The sequence below is a fragment of the Acanthaster planci genome, linkage group LG10 (assembly GCF_054643075.1).
Source record: "Acanthaster planci isolate LZ-2023a linkage group LG10, COTS_SCS, whole genome shotgun sequence".
Classification (NCBI taxonomy): Eukaryota; Metazoa; Echinodermata; class Asteroidea; order Valvatida; family Acanthasteridae; genus Acanthaster; species Acanthaster planci.
Window position 1 is genome coordinate 4,616,695 of NC_141786.1, and position 19,676 is coordinate 4,636,370.

General features: G+C 41.1%; 1 protein-coding gene across 4 annotated transcripts in view; it reads left to right on the forward strand.

Annotated features, from left to right (window-relative positions):
- The first annotated feature begins 3,005 nt into the window (after positions 1-3,005).
- Positions 3,006-19,676, forward strand: part of LOC110988800 (uncharacterized) — a 61,461-nt gene continuing 44,790 nt past the window's right edge. For 2 of the 4 annotated variants that reach the window (XM_022252650.2, XM_022252648.2), the window contains exons 1-2: positions 3,007-3,229; positions 10,205-10,409. In XM_022252650.2, coding sequence (XP_022108342.2) covers positions 10,327-10,409 — 83 coding nt within the window. In that variant the 5' untranslated portion in view covers positions 3,007-3,229; positions 10,205-10,326. Of the gene's footprint in view, positions 3,230-10,204; positions 10,410-12,827; positions 13,701-19,676 lie in introns of those variants that run through there. The other 2 variants (XM_022252643.2, XM_022252644.2) reach the window with 2 other exon arrangements.

Sequence of the window (19,676 nt, forward strand, 5' to 3'; positions counted from 1 at the left end):
TTCAATTGGAACGAAGAATGAGTCATCCTACTTTTAATCCGTGAAATGTATTATCAAAAGTAGGGTACCTTGCACAACTCAGTGGATGTGATTCGCCCGCTATCATGCCAGCGCCTAGGGCCTACATTGCTTAATTTTTATCACTCTCGTAAAATGTGTGAGTGTGAATGTGTACGTTGTGAGGAACCCTATAGTGATCACAAATTAACCACCCCAATGTTACCTCAAGAAGGAAAGAAAAGGAAATCAGGAATCTAGATTTTTTTTCAAACCAGTTGAGTTGCTTTGGCAGTTTCTAGTGCCCCGATCTGGACTGTAGTTCATGCCGTGTCATACACCACTTCAGTTTTGATTTATTTCTCCACAAATGGGGATAAATTCGCACGAAGCAAACGTACCTACTAAAGTGCTAAGAAAATTGCAATCTTTAGTAATTATAAATCTCAAATGTCTGAGCCCACATTGGAGACGACCATTTCGGCCCGCCCACCAAGCTATGGCGTATGGTGTACTATTTACGACAAACATTTCTCTCTCTCTTTCTTGTATCCCTCCAAGCGACGCAACCAGACGGCACGGCGGCTCCTTTGCGTCGATCGTGCCATCGGGTCGAACCGTCGCCTTCTTGCCATTTTGTTTGTACACACGCACGACGCGTCGCGTCGTGCCGTCACCCGTCGCGTCGTGCGTCGAGCGTGTCGTGCATCGCGTCGCCTGAAGCACGACGCGCACGTACGACACGACGCACGACGCCACGCGTCGTGCGCTGTCAACCTTTCGTGGTGTTTATTATAGTTTATTTTTACTGTTTCCTTTCATTTCTGTCCACCTTTCTTGCAAAGTACATGCAATTCGCTCTTTGTTGTTGACTTTTCATTGTTTTTATCTCATCGATTCATTAATTGGGATTAATTTCAGTCATATTTTATTGAAAAAATGATAAAAGAGCAACAGAAAATCCGAATAAATAGGAACTGCTCTCTCAAAATAAGTGGATGAATGCATCATCACTCCTTAATTTCCCAGCCAATGGTTTCTTTTGTTTTCTCTCATTTCCGTCCAACGGGCTCGCAAAATACATGCCCTGAGCCGCAGTCGTTAATTTTTTTGGGGGGGGTTGTTTCATCCGTTCATCAAATTGAATTGATTTTTGTCCTTTTTATCGAACAAAATGAAAACGAGCGAAAAGAAAATCTGCGTATGTAGGTGCTCTCACATAATAAGTGTTAGCGGAGAATTCGTCACTTTTTATTTACCCGGCTGATCCTTGTACGAATGTCCTAACGCAATGCCTATAGGGCGCCACCAGGATTGTCCATGGAAATGTCAATGGTTTGTCCATAGCTTTCACGCGATTCGTGATTGTCGTCTGTTCGGCTGGTCTCGATCGAAGCAGATTGCCAGGAGAGGGCCATTGTGATGTTCAGTGAGAGTGCGGCAGAACATCGACAAGGGTTTGAAACTACACCACCGGAGTCCGTCGATCCCAAGCCTTAACTTAATTTGGACCCTTTCAATCCCAGACTATTTACTGGCGATATCCCTCGTATAACTGAAGATTTTGGCTCATTTTGTCAAACAGCGCCCTCCACAATAGAATGTGAAGAACGCAGCATAAGCCCGGCATATGGGCGTTGCGGTCTGAGAGCCAGTAAAATTCCACTTATGAGAAATACTCATTTTGTTATGCTTGTTTTCTTTCAGGTTTTTATGTTTATTGTCGCATGCAGCTACTGCAGTTGATTTAGTGTTTTTTGTTCTCTACTTATGCTGTCAATAGAAATACACAGATTCGAAAATGCACTCGACTCCACGGACCGGTCAGCTGCCTGTACTACGTACTTTTCCCTTTGTGTTACTGTATGTCACGTGCAAAAAACTCTATAATAATACGTGTACACGGATTCGAAAATATACGTGCGTGCTAGGGTCATGGTATGCTTCCTGATGTATTTGCCTTTGCTCGTATGTTACGTCACGTAACTCAGTCTAGCGAATTGACAACAATGTTACGAGCAATGTGAAAAGCGATTGAAGATAAGGCAAATGACTATGAATAATGAAAATTCTGAGAAAGCAATATTAATTTTGACGCCCGTGGCACCAAAGAATAAATACTTATTTTTTAAATCAATTCTGTTATAATTTTTTAAGAGTTTGTTTTGTGTTTTACCGTTTACATTTTGATCAGAAAATGTTGTTCGCCCGTGATTATTCATTTTTGGTGAAATTATTTTTTGTGACATGTAACTTTTATTTTTTTAATTATTTTTTTGATAATTTGTTTCTCAAATGATTTTGGTGCTTGTCTTGTGTTTTATTATTTAGATTTTTTGAATAAGAAGATTCTGTGTGCTCGTAATTGTTGATTTTTGTTAAAATTAATTTTGGTCTTTTTGGCCGCCCATACGTTTTGCCCTCTGAAACTTTCTATATCCGTCCTTGGAAATGGTAGGCGTAAAGTTGCACTGTTTGAACTCCCGAATTAGTCATTTCAAAACAGTACACCATGACCCTGAGCCTCGAAATAATTAATCTTTCTTATTTTGTATTATTTGCCTCAACTTGCTACCTGCCTTGCCATCTTTGAAGTTATATTCCAGCCGGCAAAATGTCAACTTGAAGTACATGTATTATTCCAGGTGCATTATGCAAAATTAATATTAACTACATGTATAAGTCTATTATTAGTTTCACTTGTTTTATTTGTACGCACTGAAAGAAAATAATAGCGGGAAACAAAAATTCTATCGGGAAATTGAATTCCGCCCTCCTGCGGTTACAGGATAGGTTCCCGACCACTTAATAAACTTCGCACAGGTCCTTTATCTTGTTAATAAAAAAATGGCACCGAGTTGTAACATTGGAACGGAGCTTTTCGACGAAATTTCACAAGTCCAACGACTAGTACAAGTTTAAGCATATCACTGATGAATCATGCGGTGTGTGTGTCAGAAAAGGGAGACCGAAACCCTGGTGACTAATAGTCGTATCACCGCCTCAACGCCATTCAGTAATATTTTTGTGCTGAACTCTTAAATAGTCTGGTCTCAGATCTGATGAAAAATTCAAAATGGCTACAGACCTAGACTAAGAAATTTGCGATGTGTGGAGCAAAATTTTAGTTTAGCCGTAGTTCTTACCCTGCATCTTAGTCATCATTAAATCTGTTTGTTTGGAGAAACATCTCGGACGGCCGAAGAAGAAATTTTACTTGTTTCAAGAAAAGGTGAGTGGTACATGTTTCTTTCCCGTGACTGTGGCATTGTGTTTTGACGTTATTTTTGGCCGCGTTATGCAGCGCGCATCACCGATACCGCCGTACCGCCCGGTGGTCTTCGACGACCGCTGAGCAACTGACGACATACGGTACAGGGGACGCCCTGCGCCTTTGCCTGGCACAGATCGTGGGCTGAGTGAGGTTCTAAATAGGGCCCTACTGACGGAAATAAATATGAAACAGCAGGAGAAAAAAACTCTTTTCTATTTATTTTAAGGAGATCATAGGGCCTAGGCTGTCTATAGCCTATATACATGATGTAGGCCTAGGCCTAGTAGTAGTACAATACATACAGTAGACACTTTTGAAATTGAAGCTTTTTCGCTGCAAAATTTGACATGTTTGCATGGTTTGACACATTTGAATTTGATGGCTGACAATAGACTGTCATATTCATAATACTTTAATAGTCATGACTGAAACACAGTGCCGCTGCGTACGTTTACACATGATATAGTAGCTCTGTTAGTGGTGACCATGGTCGTAATGGTGACAGCTGATAATTTGGTACATCACACTTGATAGAAAATACTTGTACGGGGCCTACATGTACTGTAAATAACCTTTTCCTGGGAGGCTGTATACACATACCTGTAGGTCTGACTGGCAGGAGCAACTTAAAAACAGATGTCAAACCATTGAGAATTGGTTTTTTAGCTTTAGCCTACCCTCCTTTCAATTTCTGTGTAGGTTTATCAACATTTTAAAGTCTGTCTTGTGTATTTGATTCATAGAATGTATGCAGTGCACCAACGGTAAATTGGTAATCGATCTAAATATTTCGCCCAACAAGAGTGTTTCATATCTTCCCTATCTGTGTGCCTTGGTTTCAACATGGTTTCAACCATTATTGGGGGTCAGGTTGGCACAGTCCTAAGTACTTTCCTTGTTTTCCATCTCTGCAAATCCCATGTTCCTTTTCCATGAAATCCCATAGTATGGCATGTGGATTGGGTTTTTCAGTCCCTTTCCTTACTCTGTGGCCTTTCCCCGAAATATTTGTCAAGGGATTTCCTCCTATCCGTATAATATAACAAAGTTTTAGGGGCTGCATTATAAATTTTATCATTTTGTAATTTGTACATGTACGGTACTACTACATTTACAGTTCTGTTGCTCGTTGGATGAACATGAAATTAAGTAGATAAAAGTAAATTAATGAAAATAAACCTGGACAGGGCTTTTGCACATTTATGCCACACCGATCTTTTTTTATAAATTATAGTTACATTTCATGCATCATTCCCGGCCATATTTCACCTACACCGGTAGGTTTGCTCAGCAGAGACTGGCTGCCTGGCAAATTTATGTTGAAAGCAGAAACATCAACTTAGAACCGGTCCTTGTTCAGTGCATACATGTGCCAGTTACGTGTACATGTACTGCACGTAATGTACATGTAAGCATTCCATGACATTCTAGCCGGTAACTAGGAACCTGTTTTGACTTTGTAAATCACTTTGTGCGCTTGGCCAAGTTTGACTTGTAGCAGTTCAATGAGACTGGTCCCTGCTGTAGTAACAGCTGCGACAAGTTGTTCTGCAAGTGCAGCCTCTCTTTCGTTTCAGCATGGCATGTCTGTAGAGAGGTCAGTGTGTAATCAGTCACTGCTTTTGCTGCTGAATGTGCACAATGTGGATTGAGGAAGCGTGTGAAGGAAAATGAGTTGAAGCTTAACTAGAATCCACCCCTCCCCCCTTCCAGTGTGATCACTGTCATTTAAATTACTTCAGAATACTTGCTTGTTTTTCAACTGAGCCTGTGCAACATGTGTACTGGTATGTTTTACATGTGTACATGTACATGTGTACACATACATGTTTTAATGCATTGTGATTGAGATCCTACTGTATTGTAATTTGTGTTAACATGTTAAGGCTAAATCCTTTCTTGTTAGTTTAAAGGTTCATTGGGCATGTTCATGTACACCACGTAAGGTACCATAGAAGTTCTGCTTGTTGACCAGCCTGTACATGTAGGCATTCTTTGTGTGCATGCCTGATGCAGATACATTTATGTACATGTACGAGTACCACTGGTTCTTGTCAGAACCGCATGGTGCTACCGCAAACCTACTTTCTATGTACATGTATGTTTGTTCAAAATCTTCCCCAGTTCCTTACATGTGATGTGTATTCCAGACCTTGCAGCGTTTGCACGTATTGGCCTAGTAAATGTACCTGGGGTAGTCCCAGAAGATTAAAAAACTGAACCACATCTCCTCATACATGTGGCTGCTTTATCTGCCTTGCCCATGCTAATGATCGAGCCAACATTGGGCAACCAGATGGTTTTGGTTTCAGTGAACTGCCTTTGTACTTTGCTGAGCCACTTGCTGCTGACCTTGTCCTGACACTCACACTTGAAGAGGTCACATGCATGCAGGCAGTTGCTTCAAATTGCTTATGGTACAACACATGGTTACAGCAGTATTTGTACAATATTGGTGGGCCTACAGCACCTGTACACATTTTAATAGTGATTTGGCCACAATGTCAAAGGCTTAAAATTTGACCATCATACATGTAAGTTCTGGTACATGTGCTCTGTGATACGTGTACATATACATGTACAGTCTTACACTGTACCTTACATGTATTTGTTATAGTTACCTGAGGTGGGATACATGTGCACAATATCCTATGTATGTACCGATATATCATTTTTATAAACTTGTTATGCACCTGCGGGTACACCTATGTCAAGTATAAAGTTGTATCAGAAAAAATGATCGGTCTGGTTGTGATCATGGAGGCATCAAGGGCCTATCATGTACATGTACATGTACATACTGGTAGGTTGATTTTATTTGACTAAATACATGTACATACATGAATGAGTAAGCATTTCCCATTTAGTTCAGACAAACAAAATAAAAGGGGCATGTGGTACATGTCAAAGTCTGTTACCCAGCGGTAACTTCGTTACATGTGAAGTTAGTCACACAGTTGAGGAAGGAACAGACAACACTAACACCCCCAAGTACAGTGTACGTATGTGGCATATACATGTACATGTACACATGCACCGTTGTAAACACGCAAGTTTTGGCCTGAGGGATGTCTGGATGGCTTTTGGTTGTCCATGTACCGTACATGTACAATTATCTCAGGTTTTACTTGCTAAAAGAGGGTTTAAGGAATCAGTCAGAGAATCATGGTTTCTCCACCCATGATGTAGGCTATGTACGTATTGCATGTGGAGGTCAACCACAGAGTGGACTATAAATGGGAAAATGAAATTCCAACTTGCTTTCAGTCATGACTCGAATATGCACAATGTACATTTACATGTATGAAAACACCTGCAGTGTCGACAGTGTATCTTGCCCTAAAATTTGCAGTCAGTACTGTACATGTACTTTACCCACCCACCAACACAATGTACTGTACATTTGCACAAGTTTATGCATACACTACTCATGTATGGGCTGGTACTGTACATTCAGTTCAGTACAGTGGAGGTGTTGAATGCTCATTTTTCATGACAGTACTGACATTGTAATACATTGTACTAATGCAACTGGGACATGTATACATGTGTAGTACAAAGCTGGAATGTTGTGGTTTCTGGAATTGAAAAGAATTTTACTCACCAAATATGTTATTGTTAAGCACCAGAAGTAACATATGTGAATTGTGGGGAGGGGAAATGACATTGATTAATTCAGGGATGTGTTAGTGGGATGTGCTGGCAAATACCAGTACATTTATATGGAAAATGTTGAGTTTGGTGGGCTCATAGAAATCTGTAAAAATGGCCCAGGACCTACATGATGTGCATACATGTATGTACACGTACATGTACATGTACGTGTGCAGTGCGTGACTGGAACAGTGTACACAAGTACATGTACAATAGCTGCGAATAAGAATTTTGTTATCAAACCAAGACCCCTAATATTATTTTCTTTAAATAATCTAGACTAAATGTAATGTGTACGTAGATAACAGTGAGATTTCTGAAATACTGAAACGAAATACATGTACACGTATAATTTCTTAAAATTGAAAATGCTAGTTTCAAATTAAAATGTGAAATTTATTCTTAAACCAAGACCTACATGTACATGTACTGTGTGAATTTCTTAAAATTGAATATGTTAGTTGCAAATTAAAATGTGAAATTTATTCTTAAACCAAGCAAGACCTTCTACATATACCGTGTACATTTCTTAAAATTGAAAATGCTCGTCCCAAATTAAAATGTGAAATTTATTCTTAAACCAAGACCTTGTACATGTACTGTGTACATTTCTTAAAATTGAAAATGCTAGTCCCAAATTAAAATGTGAAATTTATTCTTAAACCAAGACCTTGTACATGTACTGTGTACATTTCTTAAAATTGAAAATGCTAGTCCCAAATTAAAATGTGAAATTTATTCTTAAACCAATACCTTCTACATGTACTGTGTACATTTCTTAAAATTGAAAATGCTAGTCCCAAATTAAAATGTGAAATTTATTCTTAAACCAAGACCTTGTACATGTACAGTGTACATGTACATGTTATTTGTTCGCCTCAATATCTGAAGTACTGGTACATGTGTACATCTCGATATATACAGTGTACATGTTCTTTTAAAATGTTTTTCATAAAATCACATGCACTGACCTAATGACATTCCGCATAACTGTGGCAGTTCCTGTGCATGGGAAATGTTTCATTGGCTGTCAGTGCCTTGATCAAACACCCAGATGCCTGACATATTACAGACGGCATAGTGATCCCATTCAATATGACAGGAATGACAAGTACATCGTGAAATGAATTACTGCTGCTAGTATCCATGGGGTTTTACACGTACCGATAGCTTACCTGTACATGCACCGTACATGTACTCGTATGCATGTGTACATGTGTGCTTCTCAGGTTAGCCACCCTGCCTAAATAGGCTGCACTCTTGAAGAGAGTCCGTGAACAGACTTCAAGCTCCCCGAATATGTTAACATGATATATGCTGAGTGAGAGTATGAAGTCTGTCCCCAAATCTTCCGGCCTCGTGCATTTTAATGTCCATTCTGAGGAAGAACCATTTCATACGCTGTACATTTGGCGTGCCTGTGGCAGGCTGGATGAAATTAAACTCCACTTGGGAGCAGTGATTAAATACGGTACCATCGTCCTCGTTTCATACATGTACGCTCTCCTTCATCATTTTTTAAACAGAATAAGTTGGGGCATTCCTTCCTCCATGGTTGGCGCAGTGAGAGTTAGATGTAGTGAAGCCAGGACTCCATCCAGAAAATGTTTGATTAGTAGCCAAACAGCAGAATGTTCACACTTGTTCAGCCAAATACTCCTTATGCACGGGTAGTGTCATTTTGGGTTGACAGCTGCTCAAGGTTTACTCTATTGGTACTCACCATTTGGCAACAGTAGCGGCTGACACTCCCAGCTACGGTTGTCCAAGGGTAATTCCAGAAATTAGGGATCGATTTTTGTTCGTGTCCCCGTCACATCCGACCTATGGTCTTGTAAGTTCAGAACACATTTTCTAATTTCCAGGAGTGATGAATTAATGCAAATGACCTGCCAAACAAATAGTAAGACTTTGAAATCAATTCTGGTGATATTTCCTTGTCAAATCACAAAGGTCAGATGTAACAGCGACACCAAAATGTCACACTTTTGGACCCCAAATTCCTGGAATTACCCACCTGTACAGTGTAGGAGTCTTGAAATTACCCGCAAGGGTACAGGAGTTTGAACTGTCAGGGAGGGGTAGAAGAAAAGTGGGTGATGAGGGGCGAGGTTTGGTGGCTGTGGGAGGGTGCAAGTGCCGACGTTGAGACAGGAAGCAATAGGGTCATTGCATCAAGTGTGTACATGTAATTCTACGGTGCTGGGTATGTCGGCTGCATGACCCTCAGTGTCATCATGCAGGCAACATGTTACATTAATTTGACAGAGCACTGGGAAAGTGGTGATAATGTTTGCATGGTGCATATTACACCTGTACATGTATGCTCATGTACTTTGTACATGATGTACATGTATGTACATGTGCTGTACGTACATACATGTACACGTATGCATGTACATGTACGTGCACTGGCAAATTTTATGAAGCCATCATATGCAAGTTGATGTAATGTACATGTACATGTACTGTATCAAGTATTGTACAGATACATGTACATTGTACATTTACAATGCACACTTATAGTACTTTGTACATGTACATGTAGACCTACGGGTACATGTACCGGTTGGGAACCTTACACTGTATGTACATAGTAGTTTGTGTATCCATACAAAGAATGTGCGTACATGGTACATGTACATGGGCGTACATGTGTACATGTTATACATGTACATAGTTCCACAAATTTTCTCTTAATGCTGTGGAATATTTTTGGGGGCAGTATCCTGTGACTCATGCTGTGCTTCTATCAAAATTCACTAAAGGGATGTGCAAGGTGGACGGCGGTACATGTACGTGTACATGTATTTGTATGTTACTGTACATGTGGTGAGGTTCCACTGATTGAAAAACAGCTCCACACAGGATTGAGTTCTTGCCCAGCGCTTTTAGAAAAAAGATGGTGCACATGTTTGTGACTTCATTGTACTTCTGTGGTTGTCAGTAACAGGTACATGTACCGTTGTTGCCAAGTGGCAAATGTACCAGTACTGAGTGCCCTGGGCCATCATTTTGAATAAATTGGCAAGGAGAAAAAAATACCAGTACATGTACACTTTTATCAGACATTGTTTGTCTGCAGAAATTGAGCTAACAGCCCTGATATTCCTGAATCCTTCAATTTTAGTGTGATTTTGCACATACCCTAGGGAGTTTAGGTTAAACTCTTTGGTTACTGTGAAATATGTGCTGCATGTAGGTGGAATGCTCATCTCACGTCATGAACTCATTTCTGTTACATGTAAAAGTCAACTTTGTGTGGAATTTTTCTGTTAGTTCACAGGAGCCCCTGTCAGCACATCCATGACTTCAACAATCGGCATCCCTCCCTCCGGGTGACACGGTCCCTTTTGACTTGACTCTTCCGGCAGCTCGGAGGCCCTGTACTAGGGGGAGTGATGGCAGACGTCTCACCGGTCCTGGGGACCCGGTCATCCTGTCCTCCAGAGGTTGGCTGCGGGGAGCTGGAACTTGAAGAAAGGTAGAGTTAGCGAATTTGCTTGAAAGCAACTTCTTGGGTTCAGCGAGATTGAGCAGACAAGCCGGTCTCCGGTAGCGTACACTTGCATGGAACTGATCAGCCTGTGATGTGGTTGTTGCTAAGCAAATATTTTCTGTGCAAAAAGTTAGTCAGCTGTGTCTAAATTGACTGTTATTAGTTTGTGGCTGTGGCTTGTGGCTGCTGGTGTGCCATAAAGACTAGCAATAGCATAGCCTCGGGTAAAAATGCCCATTTCAGATGTGGCTGTTCTCCTGTAATAACAGTACAACTGTGCATTACAAATATTAAACAGACTTTTGAATTTACATCAGTGTTCCCGCGGCCTGGAAAAGACACTAAAGAGTCATGGAAATTTGTTTGGCCCGGAAAAGTCATGAAATTTTGTAAAAATGACTAAAGTCTTTGAAAAGTCAGGGAAGTTTTCAAAAACTGTGTGTGATTTCTACATGTATTATCAGAAATAAGTGCATAAAATGCGTGATATTATTTGCAACTTCAGAATTCTGAATATTCCAAGAACTTGTGCTATTGAGTCGAGGATTTAATACATGTAAGTTTGTCATGGAAAAATCATGGAATTTAATTGTCCTTTAGATGCAGGAACCCTGTATATGTACCAGTAGCTGGTCGCTCTTTGCTAGGCAAAAAAAACTCCAGCTGTTTCATCTACTGTGGACTCAGAAACTTCTGAAGTGAAAAGCAAGGACTCCAGAATAAACCAGGAGGAGTTACCGTTAAGGGGGAGATATTAATCTCTGTAATTGGAAAGCAGTGGTCTTTGAATTTGTGTGGGAAGGTGGAGAGTGAGCCCCTTTGACCTGAGTGTTTTGAAGGGCAGGCGCGATGCTATCTGGGCCCGTTTCAGGTTGTGGCCGCTACTTGTCGGATGTCGCTTCCAGGGTGTGCGTCCGATCCACGTGGTCGGGCTCGGAGAGCTCAGCACGTATGATTCAGACTGTCTCCTTCCCCCCTGGGGAAACTGGTTCTAAACTTAGACACGCTGCCTTCTGGAGACATACATGTATGCGTGTACTGCAGTAATTTGACGTCTGGGTTTGCCTGTTCAGATGCGGTGTAGATCTAAATGCAGAAGTGTCAGTGTCAGGTTCTTTGGAGTATTTTTTTTTGGGTGTCTGTGGGTACTACTTTTGGTAGACAAGTGTTTCTTGTTGCTACGGTGTAGAAATCGAGAATGCCTACACGTACATGTACCTGTGTGCCGCCAAGATTCTTCAAATAAAGTGCACTTGGTGGGGCCTGGCTCAGACATCTGAAAGCACGTCTGCCTTGGATCCGCTGAAATCGTGTTGGGCCATCTGCGGGTGAAGGCTATTGTAGGGTGGGTCCTGGGAGGGCCCGCCCCCTCACTTTTCGGTTATTGCATTAGAGGCTTGGCGGATTTAGCCGACGGGAAATTTCTGCCCGATATTCGATGGATATTGGTGCACAGCTGATAGAGCAACGGTTTGGAGTTTGTTTGACATCTGATCAGTCCCTTACCTGATTGGATACTTTTTTCAAAGGGATTCGGGCAAGAGTTACAAGTGATACATGGAAGTTCTCACGTGGATATTTATGTGGAAGTGGTTGAACTGACATTAAGTAACAGCTTCTTCTGTGGAATGCTACATGCTGCTTTTGATAATTGATATTTATCACTAGGCATTCATCTGCATAGATTCATATGCGGAACTAGCATGTGATGAGGTATATCGACATGTACATAAGTTTACAAGTACAGTGAATTGATTTCAGGCTTAAATATCAGACAACTTATGGTACTTTGGAACTCCGGACAGTGTACTATGTGTAGGTCTTGACATTTTTCAGAGTACACTGGGATGCAAGATTGGATTTGAGCTCAGGGAGGTGTGTATGGACTTTTGGAAACCTTTGTGCTGTTTTATGGCAGCGGGTGTGCCGAAGCTGTAAAAAGACATGCATGTAACAACATGAATATTACGTGTACACGTGCCCCGGTGGTTTCCCATGTCCATCACATTGCACGTTCGGGATTGACCCTACTAGGGTAGACCTAGTACACGTCCCGATGATATGTATTGCATTCCACAGCTTTTGTGGGCGTACACGTGCGAGTTCACGAAGCTGCAAAGACCCTTTGCAAGTGACGCCAAATCCCTCTGACTCCTTGGATCAAGTTGAAAACCCAACCACAAATCCCTGCTATCGGAGCATTGATTGTGTTTAAGTTGCAAATGCTGCAGATTTGCACAGGAAATTGTGCATGTACAATGTTGCAACAAGGAAGTGAACGTGTGTAATGCTCATTACATACACTTGCACTTCAGCCACTTGATGTCCACAATTATCATACCAAAACTCCATCAGGAAGTTGATCGATATTATGATAAAAATGTTGGACTGGACTCTTGTTATCCATGCGCAGCTGTGCAGGAACGGAATCGCTGTGTGCTGCACATGTCAATTCTCTCTGGTTGCCTTAACTGGGGTACGTGATCTGCTGCTTAAAACCAATAGCCTCCCACTGAAAGTAAAACATGTGACAGGAAGCACTATTGTTTAAATGATGAAGGCTCCATGGACGTCGATGCGCAACGTGTATGAAGTTTCACTCTCAAGATATCGGAACTGTCCATTGTTTTGTGCCCTTGGTAAAGTTTACAATATCGTGACAGTTTATGAAGAGTAAAGGGATGTGTACATTTGCCGGGAGAACAAAACCATCCGTAGCCATAATGATAGTTGAAGTAGTGAATGGTTCTTACAAGTTGTGTTTTGCCGAGTGAAGTCACACCTTCAGGATTGTGGTTAATTCAGTCACAACCCTTCAGAGCATTCTTGGGAGCTGCAACACAGACTTCTAAAACACTTGCATACATGTACATGTAAATTTGTGTGCGTGTGCAAATTCAATGGTGCCGTCCAACGAGGAAGCCTACATGTACATGTAACCTTCAGCTCTGGGAGAAAAGTGAATGTTCCTGGGGAGAACCTCACCGTGTGCGATGCAACAGATGAATCGCTGTGGCCACTGAACTGTGAAATGAACTCGCAGTGTCTCGCGTTGAACAAACAAAGAAGCGTGCATTCATAAAGCCATTTGAGAGGGAATCCGCTTTGCTGGGGATTTTTGTGTGGACTACATACAGTAAATGCCATTATGAACGGAATTGTGGTTGATATTTAAATGTACATTAATCTGTAAATGATGTTTCGCAAGAGGAGTGTGCGTGTGAGATCGTCCTTTGCTGGCACAAAAGGCTTTAAGAGAGCCCTGAGTACTGGCAGGTTAGTACACAGTTGGTTTGCTTCTCAACCGTACAATGTATGTATGTATTTGAACTTGAGCGTGGGTTTTGTACTCTAACAGTGTACAACCGTAGGAGAAATTTACGACTCGTTACACGAGGGTCAGGGGTACAGGTGTACCAGTAGTCTGAACATCAATAAATACAGCCTTGTCACATGAAAACCCACGTGGTGAGGACCAACTGGGCGAACAAAAGGAAAACTTCTGTTAGATTTAAAGAAATGTCGGTGTCCCTTTGATCGTCAAAAGTAGGTAAATTCTGCTCTGTCCCATTTTCACTTGAAAACAGAATGACAGTTCTGTGAGAACATGGAGTAAGTACATGTACATGTACACTATATGGTTTTATTCAGGCTACAGCTTGGGTGCTGATTTAGTGTTGAAACACCGAAATTTATAACCATTGTGAAAGCACTGCTAACATGAGTGGCCCTGTTCTGTGTTTTGTGTCATTTACGTGTAGGCCAGCATGTTTTTTATTTATTGGATGAAGAACATACCTGTAGCATGAAATTTTGCAAAGTTGGAGGATGATTAAATAAAAAACCTCCACTTGTAAACTTCCATTTTTCCTCTCCAATTAACTGATCCAGGTTTGGGGAGGAAAAGGTTGAATTCAGTCTAGGTTTTTTTTGTACACGCAAAAAAAACCATTGGGAATTAATAATGACAATTTTATTTCCTTTCTAAAATTGCATTGTTTGGAGTCGACAGGTTCTAAATCCAACTAATAAAAACGTGTTGGCTTCATGTGCACTTTTATTTGAATGTTTTGCTTGACTCTTTCTATGTGGTTTGTTACCGGTAGCTGGAAGCCAAGTGATGAAATCAGAAGGCCCTAAAAATGATGGTACTCCCCCAAATACATACACTGTACATGTACACATGTACTGTGTATGTTCATGCTAAAATTATTTAATCATCCAGTCCTTTCACAGAAGGAACCTTTAAAAATAATCTACTAGAAAGTAGGATTTGGGTAAAGATGTACATGTACACGTGTACACATTTGTCATTGCTGCAGTAACAAATTTTACATGTATACATGTACATGCAGATCTGTAGTCACACATGTTTGTTGCAATATAAAAACATTTGACATCATGTTGACTGGTTGAGATACATGTGCATTGTACTTGTACTTATTTCTCAGAGAAATTAACACATGTATACTTTCAAATAATAATTAATCAGACATCAGATTTCATGTACATTGTACTAGTACATGTATTTTGAAACTTATTCTGGAAAAAGAAGTGCTTTGAATGCAGGAGAATTTTGTACAAAAAAGTCATTGTAGTCCATTTGTCACAGATGATATGGGTCAGTTGCAGAAAGCGATTTGAATCCTGCCTGTGCTGAAAGGACTCACAAGCTGTGTCAGGACAGCAACCCTGGCCCAGGGGAAATAACTCCCATCGTAAATTACATACATCGCGGTAATCTTTTTTGTCCCATAGTGGCGGACATTTGTTGTAGGTTTTGTGTGGCACGCCTACAGTGGAATGTGTGGTTTCAGTTTGCTCTCAAAGGATGCGCCGGAGTGATTTGTCTCCAGGCTCTTGTCAAAATTTCAGGCATATTTCTGTTTATTAGAAAACAGTCTGCTGATTGTACGCTGTACATTCACGTAAATTACACATGTAACTTTAGCAAGTACAGCACTGCCCAACTCTAGTGTACATGTACTACTAGCCTTGGTCAACTCAGTGTCCAAAGTTCCACAGTACATGTACGGGACATGTACATGTGAAAGTGACCGGTGGGGAAAACTTTTACCATGCACTGACGTTGTGTCAATACATTATACTGCTACTTTCAGCTGTGCATAAAATGTGAAAATAAAGGGGTTAATAGTGTCAAGCGTGGTTACCATGGTTTGTGGGCAAATTACCGTTGCTGGATGTTCTTTGGGGTCCAGTTGATTTGCATGTACGGTACCCGGTGTATACCTGTATGATGGACCAGTGTAAGGTCAAGTATACAAGCTGATGACAGCCTGTGTCATTTTTTGAACTTCACTACAGTACAGTGACAGTGCCATACATGTATTATCCTTTATGTGGGGGGGAGGAAAAGCCCTAACCCAAAGCCATTTTTTTTACAGATTTTTTGTCCATTTTCTGCAGGGTCCAGAAATTTGGAAATTATCAGAAATACATGTATATGTGTAAAATCCCTTCCTCAAGTGTGATGCCCCTTACCGGTACTCTGTAATGCTGGTGTACCGGTAGGTAGATATTTCATAGATTTACGTGTACATGCACACTTATACCGGTACTTTTGGGAAATTGGTCCCAGGTGATGTTCCAGTTCAATGTGCATTTACTGCAATACTGTACTTCTGTGCTGGTCACAAGCTAAGCAGTATAAAGGATTTTCAGTCACATGGTTTTTGACGGTCAGCGTTCAATTTACACAGATGTGCGCGGAAACGTCCGCACTTTCAAAGTCTCTCAACATTCTGGCAAACATGAAATTGGCGGTAGAAATGCCCAGATTCAGAAACGCAGGGTACGCTTCCTGAAATGCCTTTGCCCGTCATGTTACCTCAAGAAAAAATAGATACAGTGTAATACTGGAACATGCCCTGAGGTTTATGGAGCCTACAATGCCTAAGGAAACTTTACTTACTTTTTTCCCATTAGGTGTAAGATGAAACCCCAAAATATGATGTGTGGACAAATTACGTGTACATGTATTTGCCCTGTGACATTTTTGGTCCATCTTTATGATCTGCAGTATACCGTACATGTGATGTAAGGTTTTTCATCACGTTTGTACATGTAGTCCCCATAACCTGGTAACAAACATACATGGACATTTACATGTATGTACATGTTCATGTATTTTTGGCAGTTTTACCGCAGACATTTGTAGTACAATTTACAAACACGTACATGTACCGGTACAGTACATGTACGTTGTACACATGGGTCGGCATGCACCACGTTCAGGGGACAAGTTCTTTTGTTAGGGAAATTTGAACCGAGTTGTGGGGCCATTTCTAAGTCCCAACAACATTTTCGGCCCCCACAAAATAGGTGAAATGTCAATTGTACATGTACAGGTATGTCTCCACAACGACGGTGCGGGGTGTGTGTACCGTACACGTACATGCACCAGTTGACCATTTCTGAATGCATACATGTATGTACATGTACGTGTATGTGTACATGTACCTTGGACAAGTACGGTATACATGTACACTGTATGTACCATCATGTGCACTCAGGGTTCCAGCTGGAAAACTTCAATTAATAGCCAAAGTTGTAGCCAAATGTTTGATTTTATAGCCATCCTACAAATTTATGAGCCAAGATGTACGTCTGCATGTACATGTATGCTGTATTTTGTTTACTTTGAAACAGCATGTCTCTTGCACACTGGAGTAACCAACTAACAGAGTGTTACGATCCTATCAAATGTTCCCCTAGACGTGTAAGTTATTTCTATTATGCACTACACACTAAGCCCATGCAGTAAGTGTGCAATGACCATGATGACCACCATCCATATAACATGCATTAACATATTGCATACCACATGTGAAGTTGCACTATGCTGCGACATGCCCTTGAACCACTAGTTCATAGCACATCATTTCTAACATAGTCAGTTTCTCCCAAATCTTTCCTGGAGTCGATCCTAGTTTCAGCCACACATTTTTCGCGTACATTTGACCCGCACAGACCCCAACTTTGTAGTGTTTGGGTCCCACTGAACCACATGCCAAATGCCTCTGCCTGATTATGGTACATCAACTTCAAATTACCTTTGCTCACCCGCAGCTTTACCCCAGAACAATTGTGTGTAGATTTCCTTGCAATTCATAGACTAGACATGTACAGGTAAGTGTTGTATGCCACTCAATGTCCCGAGAAACGGTCTTTCCTTTCCCTGATTGACCAAGTCCCCCGTAGCACACCCCCTCCCCGGCAGCCTTTCACCATCCTGCTACCCAACTTCTTGGATTTGATTGCTCTCCAGAAAATGAAGACCAAAATCCCTCCAGAGGCTTTCTTCATGCATGAATTATTCATAACCACCCCAATCCAGTGCTTTCATTGGCTAAAGCACCGCCCTGAAGTCAATACAGAGCGAGCAGCTCTGACAGTCAGCATCGATCATTCCGGGAGCAACTACTCACTGACCATTCCTAAGCATGTAGCTCTGACATGAACAACCCAGTGGTCATTTCTGAGTGAACAACTAAGATATGGATGAGCTATGCTCTTATTAATGTTTCCAAGATGAATATCATCAGTAATAGCCAATCTTACGAGTAACATACATGTACAATGTAAGTTGATCATTGTAACTTGACACGATGTACATTTGCAAATAATTTTTTTCAGGAAAAATCAGTTGACTGTGTAAGTCAATCCAATGACTCTCTAGATCGTTATTTTGAAAACGGCTCCCTACCCGAAGAGAGACGTTTCAAAATTATGATTATTTCGATACATTGTACATGTACTGTACACAGTACTACGGGGGAGGGGGGGATATTTGGGGGGTACCAGTTCAATAAGTACCAATTATAGATTTCAATTCAGACAGTTTTGGCTTCTTAAAGAACCCCCAAAATATCTCCCTCCCCACAAGCAATCATCTCCAAATGTGAAAAGGAAATCGGGGTTCTGGTGGTATGTACATGTATCATCCTCCTTTAAACAGTTAGTCACTGAAAATCTCCCCCCCCCCCAAAAAAAAGAACAACAAAAGTCCTTCCAGTTGAAGTTTGGCGTTGTCACCTGAATCCCTGACCAGCATGTTCAGTGACCACAGAGACTTTATAATGCCCTAAATCAATCGCCAGGGTCATTCCAAATTGATGCTTAAATAAGCCATCCCAGTAGATGATGGGCTACCATGTGGTTGCCAGGTCATTGATCAGACTATTAAAGGAGGACAGGTGGCACACTAGTGCCCTAGATTTTCTTAAATGGTAGGCCAGCACATGTGAAATTTTGATGGCATTCTTAATATGGCAGCATTACCATGTACATTGTATAGTATACATGTACGTACCTGGTAATTTCTGACATGCACTGATGTTAAATATAATTGAATGTACAGGTACCATCTTGTGACAACCCTGGATGATGAAGTGACAGTGCTTATTGCTTTTCCTGTTTTGTTAGCTGGCGCCCTCTGCAGATTTTGGCTTGACAGTTTTCAGTGTGTACGGTACATGTACTTTGTGCCGGGTAGGCCAGGATACATGTACATACATGTACATATACATCTATTGAAGCATGCAAGTACAGTGCACCTAGTATGCACATGTACAGGTGCAGTGCAGCACGCATGTGCATGCGCATGTAGTGCATACATATATTTTTCATGACAGGAAGTGGCATCCTGCATGTTTCCTATGATTCAGCCTCAGCTCAACTCCTTGGCAGGAAACCAACTCTGTTTCTGGTACTCAGCCATGATTGAGAGCCGGCTACTGCAAGCCCGGAGTCGCTGAAACAAAAGTGTAGTGTGGATGTACATGTGCACCGGTCTATGTACATGTATAGTGTACATGTACGTGTACCCAGTACATGTGCACCAGTCTATGTACGTGACCGGCTCAATCCAGTTATGCATCGTCATGCACTCTGCCTTGAAAAGAAACAAAGATTGTTGCAAAACAACTCACTAATATTTTCAAGATGTAATTTTTTTTTTTTTTTGCGTTGGGTAAGGGCAACACCCGTTATATAAAATAAACTCACTAAATATGCTGGCAAAAAGTTCTGGAGAACAGCTTTTGTTTCAATTATGTATTGTATTTTAGTACATGTATCGGGGTACTTGTACCCTTCAAAATCATAAACTTAGGGAGACTATCGCTGGAGTACTGCTCATTCTGAATCATACTCAAAATACACTCAAATCATATCCACATGTATCAGTACAATGTATGTAAAACAAAAGCTTACATGTAGGGACACCGTCAC